The 18,636-nt window shown below is 46.2% G+C and overlaps 1 protein-coding gene across 2 annotated transcripts in view; it reads left to right on the forward strand.

Annotated features, from left to right (window-relative positions):
* elp4 (elongator acetyltransferase complex subunit 4) overlaps positions 1-15,814 on the forward strand; it is a 139,685-nt gene extending 123,871 nt beyond the window's left edge. Inside the window, exon 10 of one of the 2 annotated variants that reach the window (XM_071399901.1) lies at positions 13,029-15,812. In XM_071399901.1, the coding sequence (XP_071256002.1) occupies positions 13,029-13,154 (126 nt within the window). In that variant the 3' untranslated portion in view covers positions 13,155-15,812. Of the gene's footprint in view, positions 1-13,028 lie in introns of both variants that reach the window. The other variant, XM_071399902.1, reaches the window with a different exon arrangement.
* Positions 15,815-18,636: the final 2,822 nt, after the last annotated feature.

An 18,636-nucleotide genomic window follows, 5' to 3' on the forward strand; every position in this document is an offset into this window, starting at 1 on the left:
AATACCACCCTGGTCAAAGTGTCTCTGTGGGCCGGCTGGTCTAAATACCACCCTGGTCAAAGTGTCTCTGTGGGCCGGCTGGTCTAAATACCTCCCTTGTCAATGTGTCTCTGTGGGCCTACTGGTCTAAATACCACCCTGGTCAAAGTGTCTCTGTGGGCCGGCTGGTCTAAATACCTCCCTGGTCAATGTGTCTCTGTGGGCCGGCTGGTCTAAATACCTCCCTGGTCAATATGTCTCTGTGGGCCGGCTGGTCTAAATACCTCCCTGGTCAATGTGTCTCTGTGGGCCGGCTGGTCCAAGTCAGCACCAATGACTGACCGTGGCCTGCATGCCTGTTGCTGTGAATGGGGTTGCTCTGGGCAACACCTTTTCAGCCAGCCCTATGAAGTCCCCAGTATGCTGGTCTTTGTCCCCACAAGGGCTGTCCTCTCAGCCAAAAGGGGCTCCTTTTTTTATGGGGACTATCAACTGGTGATAGATTGCGCCCAGCCATTTTTATTCACGCCACAGTCAATCACATAGACACGCACTTACACACTGACCACACACACACTGACCACATACACACTGACCACACACACACTGACCACATACACACTGACCACACACTTGGTCTTAGACATTCATCCCATAAACAGACACTCCAAGAGACGGTACCACACACACACACACTCAAACCCTTTATATCCTGATCTCCTGCCTCCTCCACATGTCTTCTCCAGAAAGGAGCTGTCTGCTGTTCTCTACTTCTGCTCCTCCGGACCGGAACATTCCTTCTATTCCTCATCCCTCTTAGAACAACCTCTCTCTCCCGCCTCTGCCATCTTCCCCCCTCTTGTCCTCCACTTACCCTCTTCCCCCTTTCCCACTCATTCTCCTCAGCTTTCTACCCCATCGCTTCATCTTTACCTCCTCTCACCTACTCATCCCCCATGCCCTCCTCCTCTCTTCCTCTCCTCCTCTGCTGTTGTCTAGACAGCTGAACTAGCTGCTGCCTCATTAGGCTGGTGATCACGCTTCTGAGCATGGATAAAGGACAGGAGTGTGGACTGCTACTTACACACACACACACACACACACACACACACACACACACACCCACACAGAGAGCACTCAATGCCTTGGGATGCTCTCTGACAGCGGTTACTCTATGGATGAAATATCGTCTCGATGGATGAAATATCGTCTCTATAGATGAAATATCGTCTCGATGGATGAAATATCGTCTCGATGGATGAAATATCGGCTCGATGGATGAAATATCGTCTCTATGGATGAAATATCGTCTCTATAGATGAAATATCGGCTCGATGGATGAAATATCGTCTCTATAGATGAAATATCGTCTCTATGGATGAAATATCGTCTCGATGGATGAAATATCGGCTCGATGGATGAAATATCGTCTCTATGGATGAAATATCGTCTCGATGGATGAAATATCGTCTCGATGGATGAAATATCGGCTCGATGGATGAAATATCGGCTCGATGGATGAAATATCGGCTCGATGGATGAAATATTGGCTCAATGGATGCAAATCAATTTGGAGTCAATGAGGGAAGGGGGTAGGGAACACACTTACTGTGGAAAACTAGCCTCTCTTCACACTCACCTTTCTGCACCTCTGGTCCCTTTCTTATCCTTTCCTCATCTCACCTCTCCTTTCCTGCTCTCTCCATTCATCTCCTCTCCTCTCCCCTTCCCTCGTTCTCTCCCCCTCTCTTCCCTCGTTCTCTCCCTCTCCTCTCCTCACCCCTTCTCTTCCCTTCTCTCCCTCTCTCCTCCTCTCCTTCTCTCCCCTTCTCTTACCTTGTTCTCTCTCTCTCCTCCTCTTCCCTTGTTCTCTCCCTCTCTCCTCCTCTCCCCTTCTCTTCCCTCGTTCTCCCCTCTCCCTTTCTCTTCCCTCGTTCTCCCCTCTCCCCTTCTCTTCCCTCGTTCTCTCCCTCTCTCCTCCTCTCCCCTTCTCTTCCCTCGTTCTCCCCTCTCCCTTTCTCTTCCCTCGTTCTCCCCTCTCCCCTTCTCTTCCCTCGTTCTCCCCTCTCCCCTTCTCTTCCCTCGTTCTCCCCTCTCCCCTTCTCTTCCCTCGTTCTCCCCTCTCCCCTTCTCTTCCCTCGTTCTCTCCCTCATTCTCTCTCCTTCTCTTCCCAGTCCTTAGTCAGTGCCACATAAGTGTTTTTCTGAGAGCCGTCCTCTCCCCTTCTGAGGGGTCAACGTCTTACCCCATCTGACACAGTAAAGTCACTATCACCTTTTACTTGTCAAACGTAATGCCTGTAAACTGTTTGTGAACAGTGAGAGGAGAGGAGAGGAATTATGTTTTTTAGGAAGGCCAAGTTGCCTGAGTCAGCTCAGTGAATTCACATTGTAAATATCACTCTGTCACATCTGAGGTCAGTGTGTGTGTGTGTGTGTGTGTGTGTGTGTGTGTGTGCACTGAAAAGCATTAATAAGCCATGATAAAACAACCCTAGTAAATCTGCCCTGTATTTCATTCATGGTGACTGATGCTGTGAGAGAGAATCAGAGGGCAGAGGCTTCCTGAACCCACAACCTGAGATGATGCATTGTGGGAGATTGAGTTCTATGGAATGTTAGCATGATCCATGTGAATTCACCTACAGGGCCAAAAGACTTTGTAACTGATAACAGAGAAACTAGTTACATTGTTTATGGTCCAACAGTGGTGTTTGAGACTAAGATATCCACAGGCTTGCTGACTGACCTGATGTGAAGGATAGACGAGGATGTCCAAGCTTTTTCAGTCTTCGCTTTATCCTTTATACAGAGCCATTTTAAACCTTAGTACTGATTTCAGTGTCTGACATTCCTAGACTACAGAGGGAAATATGTGCATACCAGATGTGTGTGTTACTCTTCATTGTTATACAGTACTGTGGTATCAAAGTCATGGTTTGAGTGTTAAAATGTGTATTTGGGGCTAGAGGTCTCCCAGATATGCTGTCATAACCTATGCAGCCATGTACTCTGCTATGGGCCTATTGGAAGTGAAGGCAACACTTAAACGTGTTTGTACCCCGCGCCCTCTACCCCCTTCCACCCCGTCTTGCCCCGTCCCTGGGCTCCATGTCACCCCAGGGTCCAATGTCTGCCTGGCCACCCGCTGACTGTGCCCCAATCCATAACGCCAACGTCACCCCCTCCTCTTCCCCCACTGGGGTCATCATACTCTCACCCATTGCTCCCTAACACTATATTGCCCAAAGTCAAAGCTAGCACTGCCCTCTAAAAAGAAAGGAAATGAAACTGAAAGCAGCTAAAAATGGCCCGACCCTGCGCTCCCCCTTAAAGCTACTGACTGAGCTAGCTACCTCAAGGCTACTGACGGGGCTGGCCAGAGGAACCCAGCAGATAGTGTAGGGCAGGGATGGGTAACTTTGATGGGGGTGGGGGCCACAAAAAGATCTGAACTCATCATGAGGGGCTGCAGTTGCTCGCGGGTTTGCTTACTCACATACATAGAATTTCATGCAATTCTACTCATTTTGCCAAAGGGGGGAGAGAAATGTTACAATTTATTATATATCTGTGTGAGACTGACTAAGAAAATCAATGGGGGCCCCCCGGCCGGTAATTCAACCATGATAACACGTTTAGATCGCTGGCCGCTAAACTAACTTAGCAATGTAAAAATGTTACCTGACATGGGCTAACTGACTGACTTTTCAGTCTCTGGCTCAACCAGAAACACTGCTGCTGTATAAACACCTCTCTAAATACAGCTTGTGTATTCTACTACTGTCACTGGCAAGGAAGTTGAGACCCAGACTGAGATTGATTTGAGGGCCTTCAAAAGGGGGCCACGGGCAGCCAGTTGTCCATCCATGGTGTAGGGGGAGAGGGTGATGATGATGTTATTGTCTTCTGTTGTGCTTCGTCTGCCCTCTTGCACTAGTAGTTACATCTTTTATGCTGCTTCAGGCAGGTTTTTCACACAACTGTGATGTTTAATGAATCTTATTTCAGGAACATGATCACCGTTTAGGACAAATGTGTCTGAATTTGCAACCGATGCAGTTTTTTCATCTTCCGTTTCAGAGGCATGGAGCGTGAGTGAGCTCTACTCGAGAGAAACACAAACATTCCATTTGAAATGAAAAACCCTCCAGAAATAATTGCATCTCATCAGTTTCCTGTTTTAACAAGTTGAATTCAATGGAATAGTTTGTTCAGAATTAGTCCCATCCCTTTCATTCCAATTTCGTGACTATAATTACCCCCAGAATATTCCTTGCTCGTCCTCCTGCCTTGTCTGTCTGAAGCATTAGCCACTGAGCAGAAGAGACATGGCTCCTGTGTCTCCGTCTGTGTCTCTGTCTGTTGCTGTGTCTCCGTTTGTGTCTCTTGTCTGTTGCTGTGTCTCCGTCTGTGTCTCTGTCTGTTGCTGTGTCTCCGTCTGTGTCTCTGTCTGTTGCTGTGTCTCCGTCTGTGTCTCTGTCTGTTGCTGCATCTCCATCTGTCTATGTCTGTGTCTCCGTCTGTCTGTTGCTGCGTCTCTGCCTGTTGCTGTGTCTGTGTCTCTGTCTGATGGACCTGACAAAGACCCAGCTCAGATCCAAGTCTTGTCTACTATTAAAGGTGCTACGAGTAACATAATGGACCTTTTTAGTTTGTTTCTCTCTGTAAGTATAGTGTGATCTTTACGACAACATTGCTGTGTCCGTCTGTCTGTGACTGTCTCCAGGGATATCTTGGGTCACTCAGACAGGCAGGTGACACAGAGAATAGATGACATTCAGTTCAGTTAGAGAAAGGGTGTGGCATCTTCTCATGACTGAAACATGAGATCCATCCTAATTGTCCCCTCTGTTTCTGTCTCCACCTCCTAAAATATACCAATAGCTCATAGTTAGCTAGTCACTGTCATGTCCACCTCCGTTGCTGAACGGAACATTTTACAACAGAAATAAAACAACAACAAAGGTTTTTTTATTGACACATATTCTATTCATGCTAGAATTCCCAAAAGCAGGTGGTTTCTGAGCCAAGCCACGGTGAGGTAAATGGTCCTCAGTCGTAGGGTTATTGTGAGGTCACGACCGGCCGGAGATCGTGTTACACTCTCTCTCCCAGCACAAAAGAAGAGGAAGGCAGAGCTTCTCCTCAGCTTTTGTTATATCCAAGGTGGGCTAGAATTACCAATGTAATGGGATTTTTTTTAAAGCTGCTTCTGCGTTTTCTGTCTGGCCAGCGGAAGTATTCTCTGAAATTGCCATTGCAATGTGACGACAGTTTGTCCCTCAAATAGAAAAGAACGTGACCTGATTTCTGTGGGGTTTGAGTTAGTCTGAGTTAATACTAGTTCCTCTAACTTTGACAAATGCTTTCCCACACAATGTAGTGTAACTCGATAGCAGTGGGGGATTAAGGTTTTGGGAGGTGATTTGGTGGTGTAGGCTGAATGAACAAGTCTGGTGAATGACTGGGACATTTCTACACGTTTTCAGCTGGCAGACTTTCTCTTTCGGTTTTGACCCTTGACCTAAAGGACAGATTGGGTTGTGGAATGGGAGGGATATTGGACTGGTGTCATGGACAGCCAATATTTTTACACTGGCTGCACTGCATCCCAATGTTGAAAAGGAGAAGGGAATTGGTTTTGGATATATGATATGAGCAGTGTGGATTTTCATGAATACTGAACAAAGCTACACATACTGTAGGCTGATGTCCATCACCTCCATCTTGAATGTGGAATTACCCCACCAACACCACAAATATAGAGTTGATGGAATGCGTTTATGTCTTGTTTATGTTATTGGGAATAATATTGTGTGTTTATGGTTTAATCTTAGTTCCTAACTCCAACTTTCCTGACTCCAATTGATGAAATGGTTAGTCTTAAGATTGCATTTTCACATTCGTAATAGTTTCAATGGCTGATTTTAGGATCAGGATCATCCATGTTTCCTAATGCTTTTTGCAATTTGCAAGTGACACGAATGGTAATAATATGTTCTTGGAAGTACAAACCAAACATTCTAAGTCCCTTAAGATGTGTGTTCTCTTAACATCTCTGGGATATGTGGGACGCTAGCGTCCAACATCCAGTGAAAATGCAGAGCGCCAAATTCAAATAAATTACTATTAAAATTAAACTTTCATGAAATCACACATGCAATACACCAAATTAAAGCTACACTTGTTGTAAATCCAGCCAATGTGTCAGATTTCAAAAAGGCTTTACGACGAAAGCACATCAAACGATTATGTTAGGTCAGTACATAGCCACAGAAAAACACATCAATTTTTCCAGCCAAAGAGAGGCGTCACAAAAAGCATAAATAGAGATAAAATTAATCACTAACCTTTGATGATCTTCATCAGATGACACTCATAGGACTTCATGTTGCACAATACATGTATGTTTTGTTCGATAAAGTTCATATTTATATCCAAAAATCTCAGTTTACATTGTTCAGTAATGTTCAGTAATGTTTTGCTTCCAAAACATCCCGTGAATTTGCAGAGAGCCACATCAATTTACAGAAATACTCATCATAAATGTTGATGAAAATACATGTGTTATTCATGGAACTTTAGATAAACTCCTCCTTAATGCCACCGCTGTGTCAGATTTCAAAAAAGCTTTATCGAAAAAGCACACCATGCAATAATCTGAGTACAGCGCTCAGAGCCCAATCGACCCAAAGAGATATCCGCCATGTTGGAGTCAACATAAGTCATAAATAGAATTATAAATATTTACTTACCTTTGATGATCTTCATCAGAATGCACTCCCAGGAATCCCAGTTCCACAATAAATGTTTGATTTGTTCGATAAAGTCCATCATTTATGTCCAAACACCTCCTTTTGTTCGCGCGTTTAGTACACAATCCAAACTGACGACGCGCGGGCAGGTCCAGGAGAAAGTTCAGACGACAAGTCATATTACAGTCAGTAGAAACATGTCAAACTAAGTATAGAATCAATCTTTAGGATGTTTTTGTCATAAATCTTCAATAATGTTCCAACCGGAGAATTCCTTTGTCTTCAGAAATGCAATGAAACGCAAGCTACCTCTCATGTGAATGTGCGTGACCAGGTCGTGGCACTCTGCCAGACCTCTGACTCAATCCCCTCTCATCCCCCATCCTTTATAGTAGAATCATCAAACAAGGTTCTATAGACTGTTGGCATCTAGTGGAAGCCTTAGGAAGTGCAACATTACCCCATTTCCACTGTATCTTGGATAGGCAAAGAGTTGAAACACTACAAACCTCAGATTTCCAACTTCCTGGTTGGATTTTTTCTCAGGTTTTTGCCTGCCATATGAGTTCTGTTATACTCACAGACATCATTCAAACAGTTTTAGAAACTTCAGAGTGTTTTCTATCCAAATATACTAATAATATGCATATATTAGCAACTGGGACTGAGTAGCAGGCCATTTACTCTGGGCACACTTTTCATCCAAACGTGAAAATGCTGCCCCCTATCCATAAGAAGTTTTAAGTAGGTGTTTATGGTAAATATGTAATTTCCCTGAACACGTTCCTACATCGGTTAATCTGATTGGAGCAGCTTGACCAATCTACCAATCGTCATGTGTTCCAACTAAGTGTTGGGTTTCCCAGAGTTGTAAGCAGTACAGTGACACACACACACACACACACACACACACACACACACACACACACACACACACACACACACACACACACACACACACTGTATGTTTGTTTATTCCATGTGTAAATCTGTGTTGTTTGTCGCACTGCTTTGCTTTATCTTGGCCAGGTTGCAGTTGTAAATGAGAACTTGTTCTCAACTGGCCTACCTGGTTAAATATAGGTGAATAAATAAAAAACACAGGGCCCTTTTAGAAGTGTGACTAAAATGAATGTGGACTAAATTACTTGTTAAATGATTACCTCGTACCGCAGTCATTAGCAGAGAGTTACCGCACGCGGAATGTCTTTGAAGGAGGGCTGCTTTGTGAGAGCAGGTTGGTTCCCTCTAAGCTCTGTTTGGGGCAAATCAGATCTATATGGATCATGGAAACGTGCTTACATACAGTGGTATAAACACACTTAGACCCCAAACAAGTCCTTCTGTTGGAGAACTTTTCTGCCCCCTGCTTTCAATGCTACATTCACAAAGCATCTCAGAGTAGGAGTACTGATCTAGGATCAGACTCCCCCCTCCATCCATATAGTCTCATTATAATCTAAAGGAAGCTAAACTGATCCTAGATCAGCACTCCTACTCTGAGATGCTTTGTTATGAGATTCTCTTCTACCCGCCATTTGTTATCTGAAGTGACCAGCTATGCCCACTGTCGAACGCCATCTCCCATCAGTTGCTGAGGCTTGAGGTGAGGCAGGGTGTAAGGAGGGGCGTAAATAAGCTGTGGGGGTTTGTCCATTGTGGGGGGATATTAGTAACCCTCTTAGGCAAAGCCAGTCTCTGGGCCTGACCCCGAGGGCTCATTTGAAGTGCTTAGCGCTCGTTTGGGGCTTTGTCGCACCCCTCGCCCCATTGGCAGTGTCGACCCCAGCCCAGCCAGCCCCTGTGGCTGTGGAGCAGCGCCGAGCCAGGGACCTTTACCCCTGCGTGCCACGGGGGAGTGGACACCCACACACACACACACACACACATACACATACCCTTGCAAACACACACTCGCATACATACACCAGCTAGCACACATACACACATTCTCTATCTAACACACACACACACACACACACACACACACACACACACACACACACACACACACACACACACACACAGAGAGTCCCCCGTTCCCCAACTCAGCCGATGGTCTTATTTCCCTCTGTCCACTCCCACCCCCATCCCTCTGTTCCCTTCTCTTTTTCCACCCCCTGAGGGTTGCCAGGCAACAGGAAAATAGTTCACACACAACCTCACACACGCCCTATGTCTGAGAGGGCTTTCTGGATGTCCTTGTTTCCATCATGGAGTGTGGCGGTCATAAAGGGCTCAGAGAGAGCCTTCCTGTCTGTCTGTGTCTCTGTGGGACACTCTCATCCACTGACCAACATATCACCACGTAGACTTCTCTTAATGGGAAGTTATATCACAGCTGTGAGTTATATGAAACAATGTGTGTAACTACACTGCAATTCCACTGTCAATCTGTACCAATACTGTATATACTACATACCAATGGGTATCAGCAATGTCTTTGTCACTGCCATGTGAATGCATGGATTTAGGGTCACTTCAACTTTTGATCAAGGAAGGTTTGTCACCTCTCTGGATAGTCTGAGATGTCTTCTCAGACCTGCTGTCACAGAGGCCCCAGGGAGGGCTGTTGGTACGCTGCCTCTCCCTCTCTTGTCGCCATCGATTGCTCTGGTCTGCCCCTGAACTCAAACGTTAGGGGAGCTGAGCAGCTCTTCTGGATTGGTTTGACCTTCCGCCTCGCACATGCTCAGTGGGGTCTGTGATCCCTGAGCCAAACATGCACACACAGTGCACACAGTACACACCCACACACAGTACACACACACACACACACACACACACACACACACACACACACACACACACACACACACACACACACACACACACCCACACACACACCAGGCAGGTAGCGAGGTCTGTAGGTGTCTGACAGCCAGACAACGGTGTGATGTGTTTTCTGTCCTCACCCACTGAGGAACGATGTATATGTCATTGATTTTCTCTCTACCCAGTTTCCGCTGCTGTGCACTTAGCAGGGCTGACTCCTGGCCTGATCAATGCATTGTTTTTCTTTTTCAATCCCACTCCACTGAGCTGGAGACACGAAAGGTCACACAGGCAAAGTTTTGGCATGGGGTGGAGGGGGCATATGGAGGCCCTGTAGCATGATGTGGGTGTGTGTTGTAGGAATGTGCTTTTTATTTCCCACTGAAAAGAAAAGACAGTTCATCACGGATGTTTTGGCAGCCTGTTATCTATCATGGTTGTGCTGTGATGCTTAGTCAAATCCAGCTCACTTCATCTAGTCTGTATCAAATGACCTAAATCACCAGGGGTTATGACCTTCACCCATTCCTGTAGGCACCTCCGGTAGGCATCGTCTGTCCTTACCCTCTCTCACCTTAGGTTAAGCATAGCCTTAACAACATCCTCTCTAGACTTTAGCATCTCCAGATGAACCTCTTGCTAATCATCTATAGTCTCCAGGCTCAACCAGGCTTTACCTGCCCATAGATAACCTCTGTGCTCTGATTCCTCCTGTTTCCTGCTGCTGCCTGTCAGACACGTAGGTCATTGGTGTATCTTTATGGTCTGACATACTTCACCGTGACAACACAGACGTGTTCACAGGACAGGAGAGGTGCAGTTGTCCATGTGACAGACTGACTGCTGACCTGGGAGCTGCTGGAGGGGCTTGAGAATCCCTTTCAATCCAATGTTATTCAAACCTGTATTTGGGAGATCTCAATACCCTTTACAATAGACATTTAGAAAGGACATAAAACATTTCAGTACAAACTTTGTTGAATGCAACGGCGATGGTACTAGCTTGTTAAAAGTTCTATTAAAATGAGCCATATCAGATAAACTGTAACGCCCCAATCAAGAAGCCCTGATAATGCTGTAGCCGAGTGGAATGTGCATGTCCACCCCCAGAGGCTTTGTGGAGTGGGACGTCATCTCCTCACGTAGTGATGCTGTTAACCCCTGTACCCAAACACATAGTCATTAGAGGACAGATGAGGATCTCTGGGAGGGGAGGGGCTCTCCTTAAGCTGCGTGGCTGGAGGGGGTGAGGGTCGGGCAGGCAGGCACAGGGGGTTAAGAGAGGTGGGTGGAGGTGTGGACCACTGGGTTTCGGATGTCTAGTAGATTCCACCTGAGGTAAATTATAGGGGTTTAGGTTCTACTGGGGAGAGCAGAGCACTGCCATCCCACACATTTCCTCACCATACAGTACACACACTCATTTCCCCAACACACATCAACTCTGATAACACACACACACAATGTTAATTTAGAGAGATCATCGCTTACAGCCCAGAGATGCTCAGAAGCAGCCTCTGTCCGTAAACACTCCACCCCACATACACACACTGGGCCGACTCATCGCCTCCTCTTCACATTGTTCCTGAAGTGCCGTTAACGGCCACACTTATGACCCCTCGGGTGGACCAGGGCAGCCCCTCTTAGCCTGTTGAGTTGTTAGCGTGTTAGCGTTGAGGCTTTACGTCAGTAGGCCTCATTAGCCTAGCGTCTTTGTGTTGTTATGACCCTCCGAGAGGACCAGGGCAGCCCTTCTTAGCCTGTTGAGTTGTTAGCGTTGAGGCTTTACGTTAGTAGGCCACATTAGCCTAGCGTCTTTATGTTGTTATGTTGGCCCAGAGCAGCTCCAAAGATTAGCCCTGCTGGGGAACAAGTTACTCTTGCTGCTAAAGAGTTTGATTCTAATGACTCCGGTATTAGCCCTAGTCAAGTGTGTTACACACACACACACTCCACACAAATTCTCAAACTCGTACAATCCCACGCATACACATTACTCTATTCACACCTTGACAAAGCACACACACACACACACACACACACACACACACACACCGTGTCCCCCTGAGCTGTCACAGAGCTAAATCTCTCTGAGGTATTTAGCGACACGCTAGCAGGTTTCCTCCACACTGGCCGTGCTGAGCAGAAGGGAGTACTAAAGCAGCTGAAACCACTTACACCAGGGCTCTCAACCCTGTTCCTGGAGAACTACCCTCCTGGAGCTTTTCTCTCCAACCAGCTAATTATTAGAATCAGGTGTGCTAGATTAGGTTTGTAGAAAAAACCTGCAGGACGGTAGCTCTCCAGGAACAGCGTTGGAGAGCCCTGATTTACACCCAACATGGGCTCTCTGTGACCACAACATCACTGGAGTGGAGAGTGCCACTGTCTATGTTGATGTGTTTCTGTCAACAAATTAAATAATATCTCTCTCTCCCTCTTTTTCCCCCTCCATCTCCCCTCTCACTTTTTTGCTCTTTCTCTCTCTCTCTCTCTCTGTCTCTCTCTCTCTCTCTCACCCACTCTTTCTCACTCTTTTTCCTCTCTCCTCCCTCTCTCTCTGTCTGTTGCGCTCTCTCTCCTCTCTCTCTCTCTCTCTCTCTCTCTCTCTGTCTCTGTCTCTGTCTCTGTCTCTGTCTCTCTCTCTGTCTCTGTCTCTGTCTCTCTGTCTCTGTCTCTGTCTCTCTCTCTGTCTCTGTCTCTCTCTCTGTCTCTGTCTCTGTCTCTCTGTCTCTGTCTCTCTCTCTGTCTGTTGCGCTCTCTCTCCTCTCTCTCTCTCTCTCTCTCTCTCTCTCTCTCTCTCTCTGTCTCTGTCTCTGTCTCTGTCTCTCTCTCTGTCTCTGTCTCTGTCTCTCTCTCTGTCTCTGTCTCTCTGTCTCTGTCTCTGTCTCTGTCTCTCTCTCTGTCTCTCTCTCTGTCTATGTCTCTCTCTCTGTCTCTCTCTCTGTCTCTGTCTCTGTCTGTCTCTCTCTCTCTCTCTCTCTCTCTCACCCACTCTTTCTCACTCTTTTTCCTCTCTCCTCCCTCTCTCTCTGTCTGTTGCGCTCTCTCTCCTCTCTCTCTCTCTCTCTCTCTCTCTCTCTGTCTCTGTCTCTGTCTCTGTCTCTGTCTCTGTCTCTGTCTCTGTCTCTGTCTCTGTCTCTGTCTCTGTCTCTGTCTCTGTCTCTGCTCTCTCGTCTCTGTCTCTCTCTCTGTCTCTGTCTCTGTCTCTGTCTCTCTGTCTCTGTCTCTGTCTCTGTCTCTGTCTCTGTCTCTGTCTCTGTCTCTGTCTCTCTGTCTCTCTCTGTCTCTCTCTCTCTCTCTCTCTCTCTCTCTCTCTCTCTCTCTCTCTCTCTCTCTCTCTCTCTCTCTCTCTCTCCTCTCTCTCTCTCTCTCTCTCTCTCTCTCTCTCTCTCTCTCCTCTCTCTCTCTCTCTCTCCTCTCTCTCTCTCTCTCTCTCTCTCTCTCTCTCTCTCTCTCTCTCTCTCTCTCTCTCTCTCTCTCTCTCTCTCTCTCTCTCTCTGTGTGTGTGTACAGAGACTACATCTGCCTCCAGACCTGTCAGAGACGGTGAGTCGTGTGAGCCGGGGAGAGCTGACAGGGACAGCCATGGTGGGCTCCTCAGGCTGTGGCTCCACTGGCAACAGACATCTGGACTTCTAGAACCCCCCTCACCATCATCACCGCTGGCAACAAACACCTGGACTTCTAGAACCCCCTCACCATCATCACCGCTGGCAACAAACACCTGGACTTCTAGAACCCCCTCACCATTATCACCGCTGGCAACAGACACCTGGACTTCTAGAACCCCCTCACCATTATCACCGCTGGCAACAAACACCTGGACTTCTAGAACCCCCCTCACCATCATCACCGCTGGCAACAAACATCTGGACTTCTAGAACCCCCTCACCATGATCACCGCTGGCAACAAACATCTGGACTTCTAGAACCCCACTCACCATTATCACCGCTGGCAACAAACACCTGGACTTCTAGAACCCCCCTCACCATGATCACCGCTGGCAACAAACATCTGGACTTCTAGAACCCCCTCACCATGATCACCGCTGGCAACAAACATCTGGACTTCTAGAACCCCACTCACCATTATCACCGCTGGCAACAAACACCTGGACTTCTAGAACCCCCTCACCATGATCACCGCTGGCAACAAACATCTGGACTTCTAGAACCCCCTCACCATTATCACCGCTGGCAACAAACACCTGGACTTCTAGAACCCCCCTCACCATCATCACCGCTGGCAACAAACATCTGGACTTCTAGAACCCCACTCACCATTATCACCGCTGGCAACAAACACCTGGACTTCTAGAACCCCCTCACCATGATCACCGCTGGCAACAAACATCTGGACTTTTAGAACCCCCTCACCATTATCACCGCTGGCAACAAACATCTGGACTTCTAGAACCCCCTCATCATTATCACCGCTGGCAACAAACATCTGGACTTCTAGAACCCCCTCATCATTATCACCGCTGGCAACAAACATCTGGACTTCTAGAACCCCCTCACCATTATCACCGCTGGCAACAAACATCTGGACTTCTAGAACCCCCCCCTCATCATTATCACCGCTGGCAACAAACATCTGGACTTCTAGAACCCCCTCACCATTATCACCGCTGGCAACAAACACCTGGACTTTTAGAACCCCCTCACCATTATCACCGCTAGCAACAAACATCTGGACTTCTAGAACCCCCTCACCATTATCACCGCTGGCAACAAACACCTGGACTTCTAGAACCCCACTCACCATTATCACCGCTGGCAACAAACACCTGGACTTCTAGAACCCCCTCACCATTATCACCGCTGGCAACAAACATCTGGACTTCTAGAACCCCCCCCTCATCATTATCACCGCTGGCAACAAACATCTGGACTTCTAGAACCCCCCCCTCATCATTATCACCGCTGGCAACAAACATCTGGACTTCTAGAACCCCCTCACCATTATCACCGCTGGCAACAAACACCTGGACTTCTAGAACCTCCTCACCATGATCACCGCTGGCAACAAACACCTGGACTTCTAGGACCCCCTCACCATTATCACCGCTGGCAACAAACATCTGGACTTCTAGAACCCCCTCACCATTATCACCGCTGGCAACAAACATCTGGACTTCTAGAACCGCACTCACCATTATCACCGCTGGCAACAAACATCTGGACTTCTAGAACCCCACTCACCATTATCACCGCTGGCAACAAACACCTGGACTTCTAGAACCCCACTCACCATTATCACCGCTGGCAACAAACATCTGGACGTCTAGAACCCCACTCACCATCATCACCGCTGGCAACAAACACCTGGACTTCTAGGACCCCCTCACCATTATCACCGCTGGCAACAAACATCTGGACTTCTAGAACCCCCTCACCATTATCACCGCTGGCAACAAACATCTGGACTTCTAGAACCCCACTCTCCATTATCACCGCTGGCAACAAACACCTGGACTTCTAGAACCCCACTCACCATTATCACCGCTGGCAACAAACATCTGGACTTCTAGAACCCCCTCACCATTATCACCGCTAGCAACAAACATCTGGACTTCTAGAACCCCCTCACCATTATCACCGCTGGCAACAAACACCTGGACTTCTAGAACCCCCTCACCATTATCACCGCTGGCAACAAACACCTGGACTTCTAGAACCCCCTCACCATTATCACCGCTGGCAACAAACATCTGGACTTCTAGAACCCCCTCACCATTATCACCGCTGGCAACAAACACCTGGACTTCTAGAACCCACTCACCATTATCACCGCTGGCAACAAACATCTGGACTTCTAGAACCCCCTCACCATTATCACCACTGGCAACAAACATCTGGACTTCTAGAACCCCCTCACCATTATCACCGCTGGCAACAAACATCTGGACTTCTAGAACCCCACTCACCATCATCGCCAAAGGCAACCAACACCTGGACCTCTGGAACCGCTAGGACTCTTTCGCCATGGCAACCCATTACCCATGGTTACTCTGCAGACTGTTACACCACTGTCACATTGTCAACCGTTTCCCTGCCAACCGTTTTCGCCCGCCAATCTTTTCCCTTCAACTGTCCAATTGGCCTAGCACCCTCCTTCCTTTACTAGCACCCTCCTTCCTTTACTAGCACCCTCCTTCCTTTACTAGCACCCTCCTTCCTTTACTAGCACCCTCCTTCCTTTACTAGCACCCTCCTTCTTTTACTAGCACCCTCCTTCCTTTACTAGCACCCTCCTTCCTTTACTAGCACCCTCCTTCCTTTACTAGCACCCTCCTTCCTTTACTAGCACCCTCCTTCCTTTACTAGCACCCTCCTTCCTTTACTAGCACCCTCCTTCCTCTACTAGCACCCTCCTTCCTTTACTAGCACCCTCCTTCCTTTACTAGCACCCTCCTTCCTTTACTAGCACCCTCCTTCCTTTACTAGCACCCTCCTTCCTTTACTAGCACCCTCCTTCCTTTACTAGCACCCTCCTTCCTCTACTAGCACCCTCCTTCCTTTACTAGCACCCTCCTTCCTTTACTAGCACCCTCCTTCCTTTACTAGCACCCTCCTTCCTTTACTAGCACCCTCCTTCCTTTACTAGCACCCTCCTTCCTTTACTAGGACACTTTGACATTTGATATTTTAGTAAATGCTATTGTGTAGCGCGACTGTATTGAAGTAAGGAGGCAGCGACACTCCATCCAAGTCCCTCTATGTAACTCTGTCATCTTGTTGTGACTGGGCCTGTCTCAGGGAGAGAGGAGGTGGGGGGATCATTTCAACGGGATATCTGTAATGAAACACACCTTTCTGCTATTTCACCATCCTGCTATTTCACCATCCTGCTATTTCACTATTCAATCAAAGGCATCTTGAAAATATGTTTTTTGATAAGTTGAATAAATGTGTACAAATCCATACCTCCATGTTTCATAGCCTGTTTTCCTGGCTTATTGGGAACTTTGGACGTTTCTATCGTAACACCCATATTCTCCACAGATCTTTTCTGTCTGGCTTGTTCCCTATTAATGGTTGAGGTGAGCATTTGGATAGAGGAAGCTGATCCTAGATCTGTAGTTAGGGGCAACCAGGAGTAAATGGTTGGATGTGGGCGCAGGCTTCACAGCTCATCAGGTCTGTTATCTGGATGGGCGGCTCTGCTATGACAAGACCAAAACAACAAATGAGGTCAGATGGTGACATGGAGAAAGACTGAATATACAGCATGTAAAATAAAACATGTCACTGTGTTTCTCTTCTGCGATTGGTGTGGATGTTTTGCTTAATGAGGTGTGTGTGTGTGTGTGTGTGTGTGTGTGTGTGTGTGTGTGTGTGTGTGTGTGTGTGTGTGTGTGTGTGTGTGTGTGTGTGTGTGTGTGTGTGTGTGTGTGTGTGCGCGCATGTGCATTTCACCCAAGCAATTCACATTTACTGGTGTAAGGTCACTAGGTCATTCTTTAAAGATCAAGCTATGACTTCATACAAGGTGGTCAGAGATTTGTGACACAATAAATATGATGCATGGCCTCTGAAGTGTTTGGTAAAAGAGATTTTGTAGATGTGAAGTCTTTTGAGAGGCTATCGATAGTAGCAATGGAACCCGGAGGCCTTCTATTGCAAGTAGTCTAAAATATTACACGAAGCTTGTTGTTTGGGTCTGTCTGTAACATGCACACATGTTGTCCCAGCTCATATTTCAGTTGACACAACCTTATTTGACTACAGGGGAAATTGTATTGTAATGTAGAAATGGTGAGCCCTGCATTATGCATCCTAGGGGTTACGTAAATCTCCTTATGGAGGGGGGGGGGGCTGATTCGTCTGGCTCTGCCTGCATACATTTACTTTAATGCACGCAACTATAGTTCTCTGTGTGAAGTAACTACAGTGTCTCTATCTAGGTGCCCTACTAAAGTCACATGACTGTGTTCCTGTACTGTAATCCCGGGGTGAGACTAACTACTTTAAAATGACTACAACCAAATGGAAAGTGTGTAGGAATGATCATGGACCTACATTCACACAGATTCTGGATTGTGTCCAGCTCACTAATGATCACCCAAATGAAAGCTAGACAGTCAGGCAGCATCAAACATTTAAGAAAAAGTTGGATAGAGGAAGATTTTTGTGCTAATTTTGACAGCGAGTAAATATAACACATATTCACTGTGGCCCTCTGGACCTTGTGGAAGACCAAATGGGAAATACAAGGTAACACCAGGTAGGCCAGTTGAGAACAAGTTCTCATTTACAACTGCGACCTGGCCAAGATAAAGCAAAGCAGTGCGACACAAACAACAACACAAAGTTACACATGGAATAAACAAACATACAGTCAATATCAAAATAGAAAAATCTATGTGAAGTGTGTGCAAATGTAGTAAGATTAGGGAGGTAAGGCAATAAATAGGCCATAGAGGCAAAATGTAAGATGCTGTTAAAATAAGGTGGTATGAAATTTAAGGCGTAAAATATATGGTATGAAATATAAGGCGTTGTAAAATATATGGTATGAAATATAAGGCGTTGTAAATATAAGGTGGTATGAAATTTAAGGCGTTGTAAAATATATGCTATGAAATATAAGGCGTTGTAAAATATATGGTATGAAATATAAGGCGTTGTAAAATATATGGTATGAAATATAAGGCGTTGTAAATATAAGGTGGTATGAAATTTAAGGCGTTGTAAAATATATGGTATGAAATATAAGGCGTTGTAAAATATATGGTATGAAATATAAGGCGTTGTTAAATATAAGGTGGTATGAAATTTAAGGCGTTGTAAATATATGGTATGAAATATAAGGCGTTGTAAAATATATGGTATGAAATATAAGGTGGTATGAAATTTAAGGCGTTGTAAAATATAAGGTGGTATGAAATTTAAGGCGTAAAATATATGGTATGAAATTTAAGGCGTTGTAAAATATATGGTATGAAATATAAGGCGTTGTTAAATATAAGGTGGTATGAAATATAAGGCGTTGTTAAATATAAGGTGGTATGAAATTTAAGGCGTTGTAAAATATATGGTATGAAATTTAAGGCGTTGTTAAATATAAGGTATGAAATATAAGGCGTTGTTAAATATATGGTATGAAATATAAGGC

This window comes from Salvelinus alpinus, chromosome 5 (genome assembly GCF_045679555.1).
Source record: "Salvelinus alpinus chromosome 5, SLU_Salpinus.1, whole genome shotgun sequence".
In the NCBI taxonomy this organism is placed as follows: domain Eukaryota; kingdom Metazoa; phylum Chordata; class Actinopteri; order Salmoniformes; family Salmonidae; genus Salvelinus; species Salvelinus alpinus.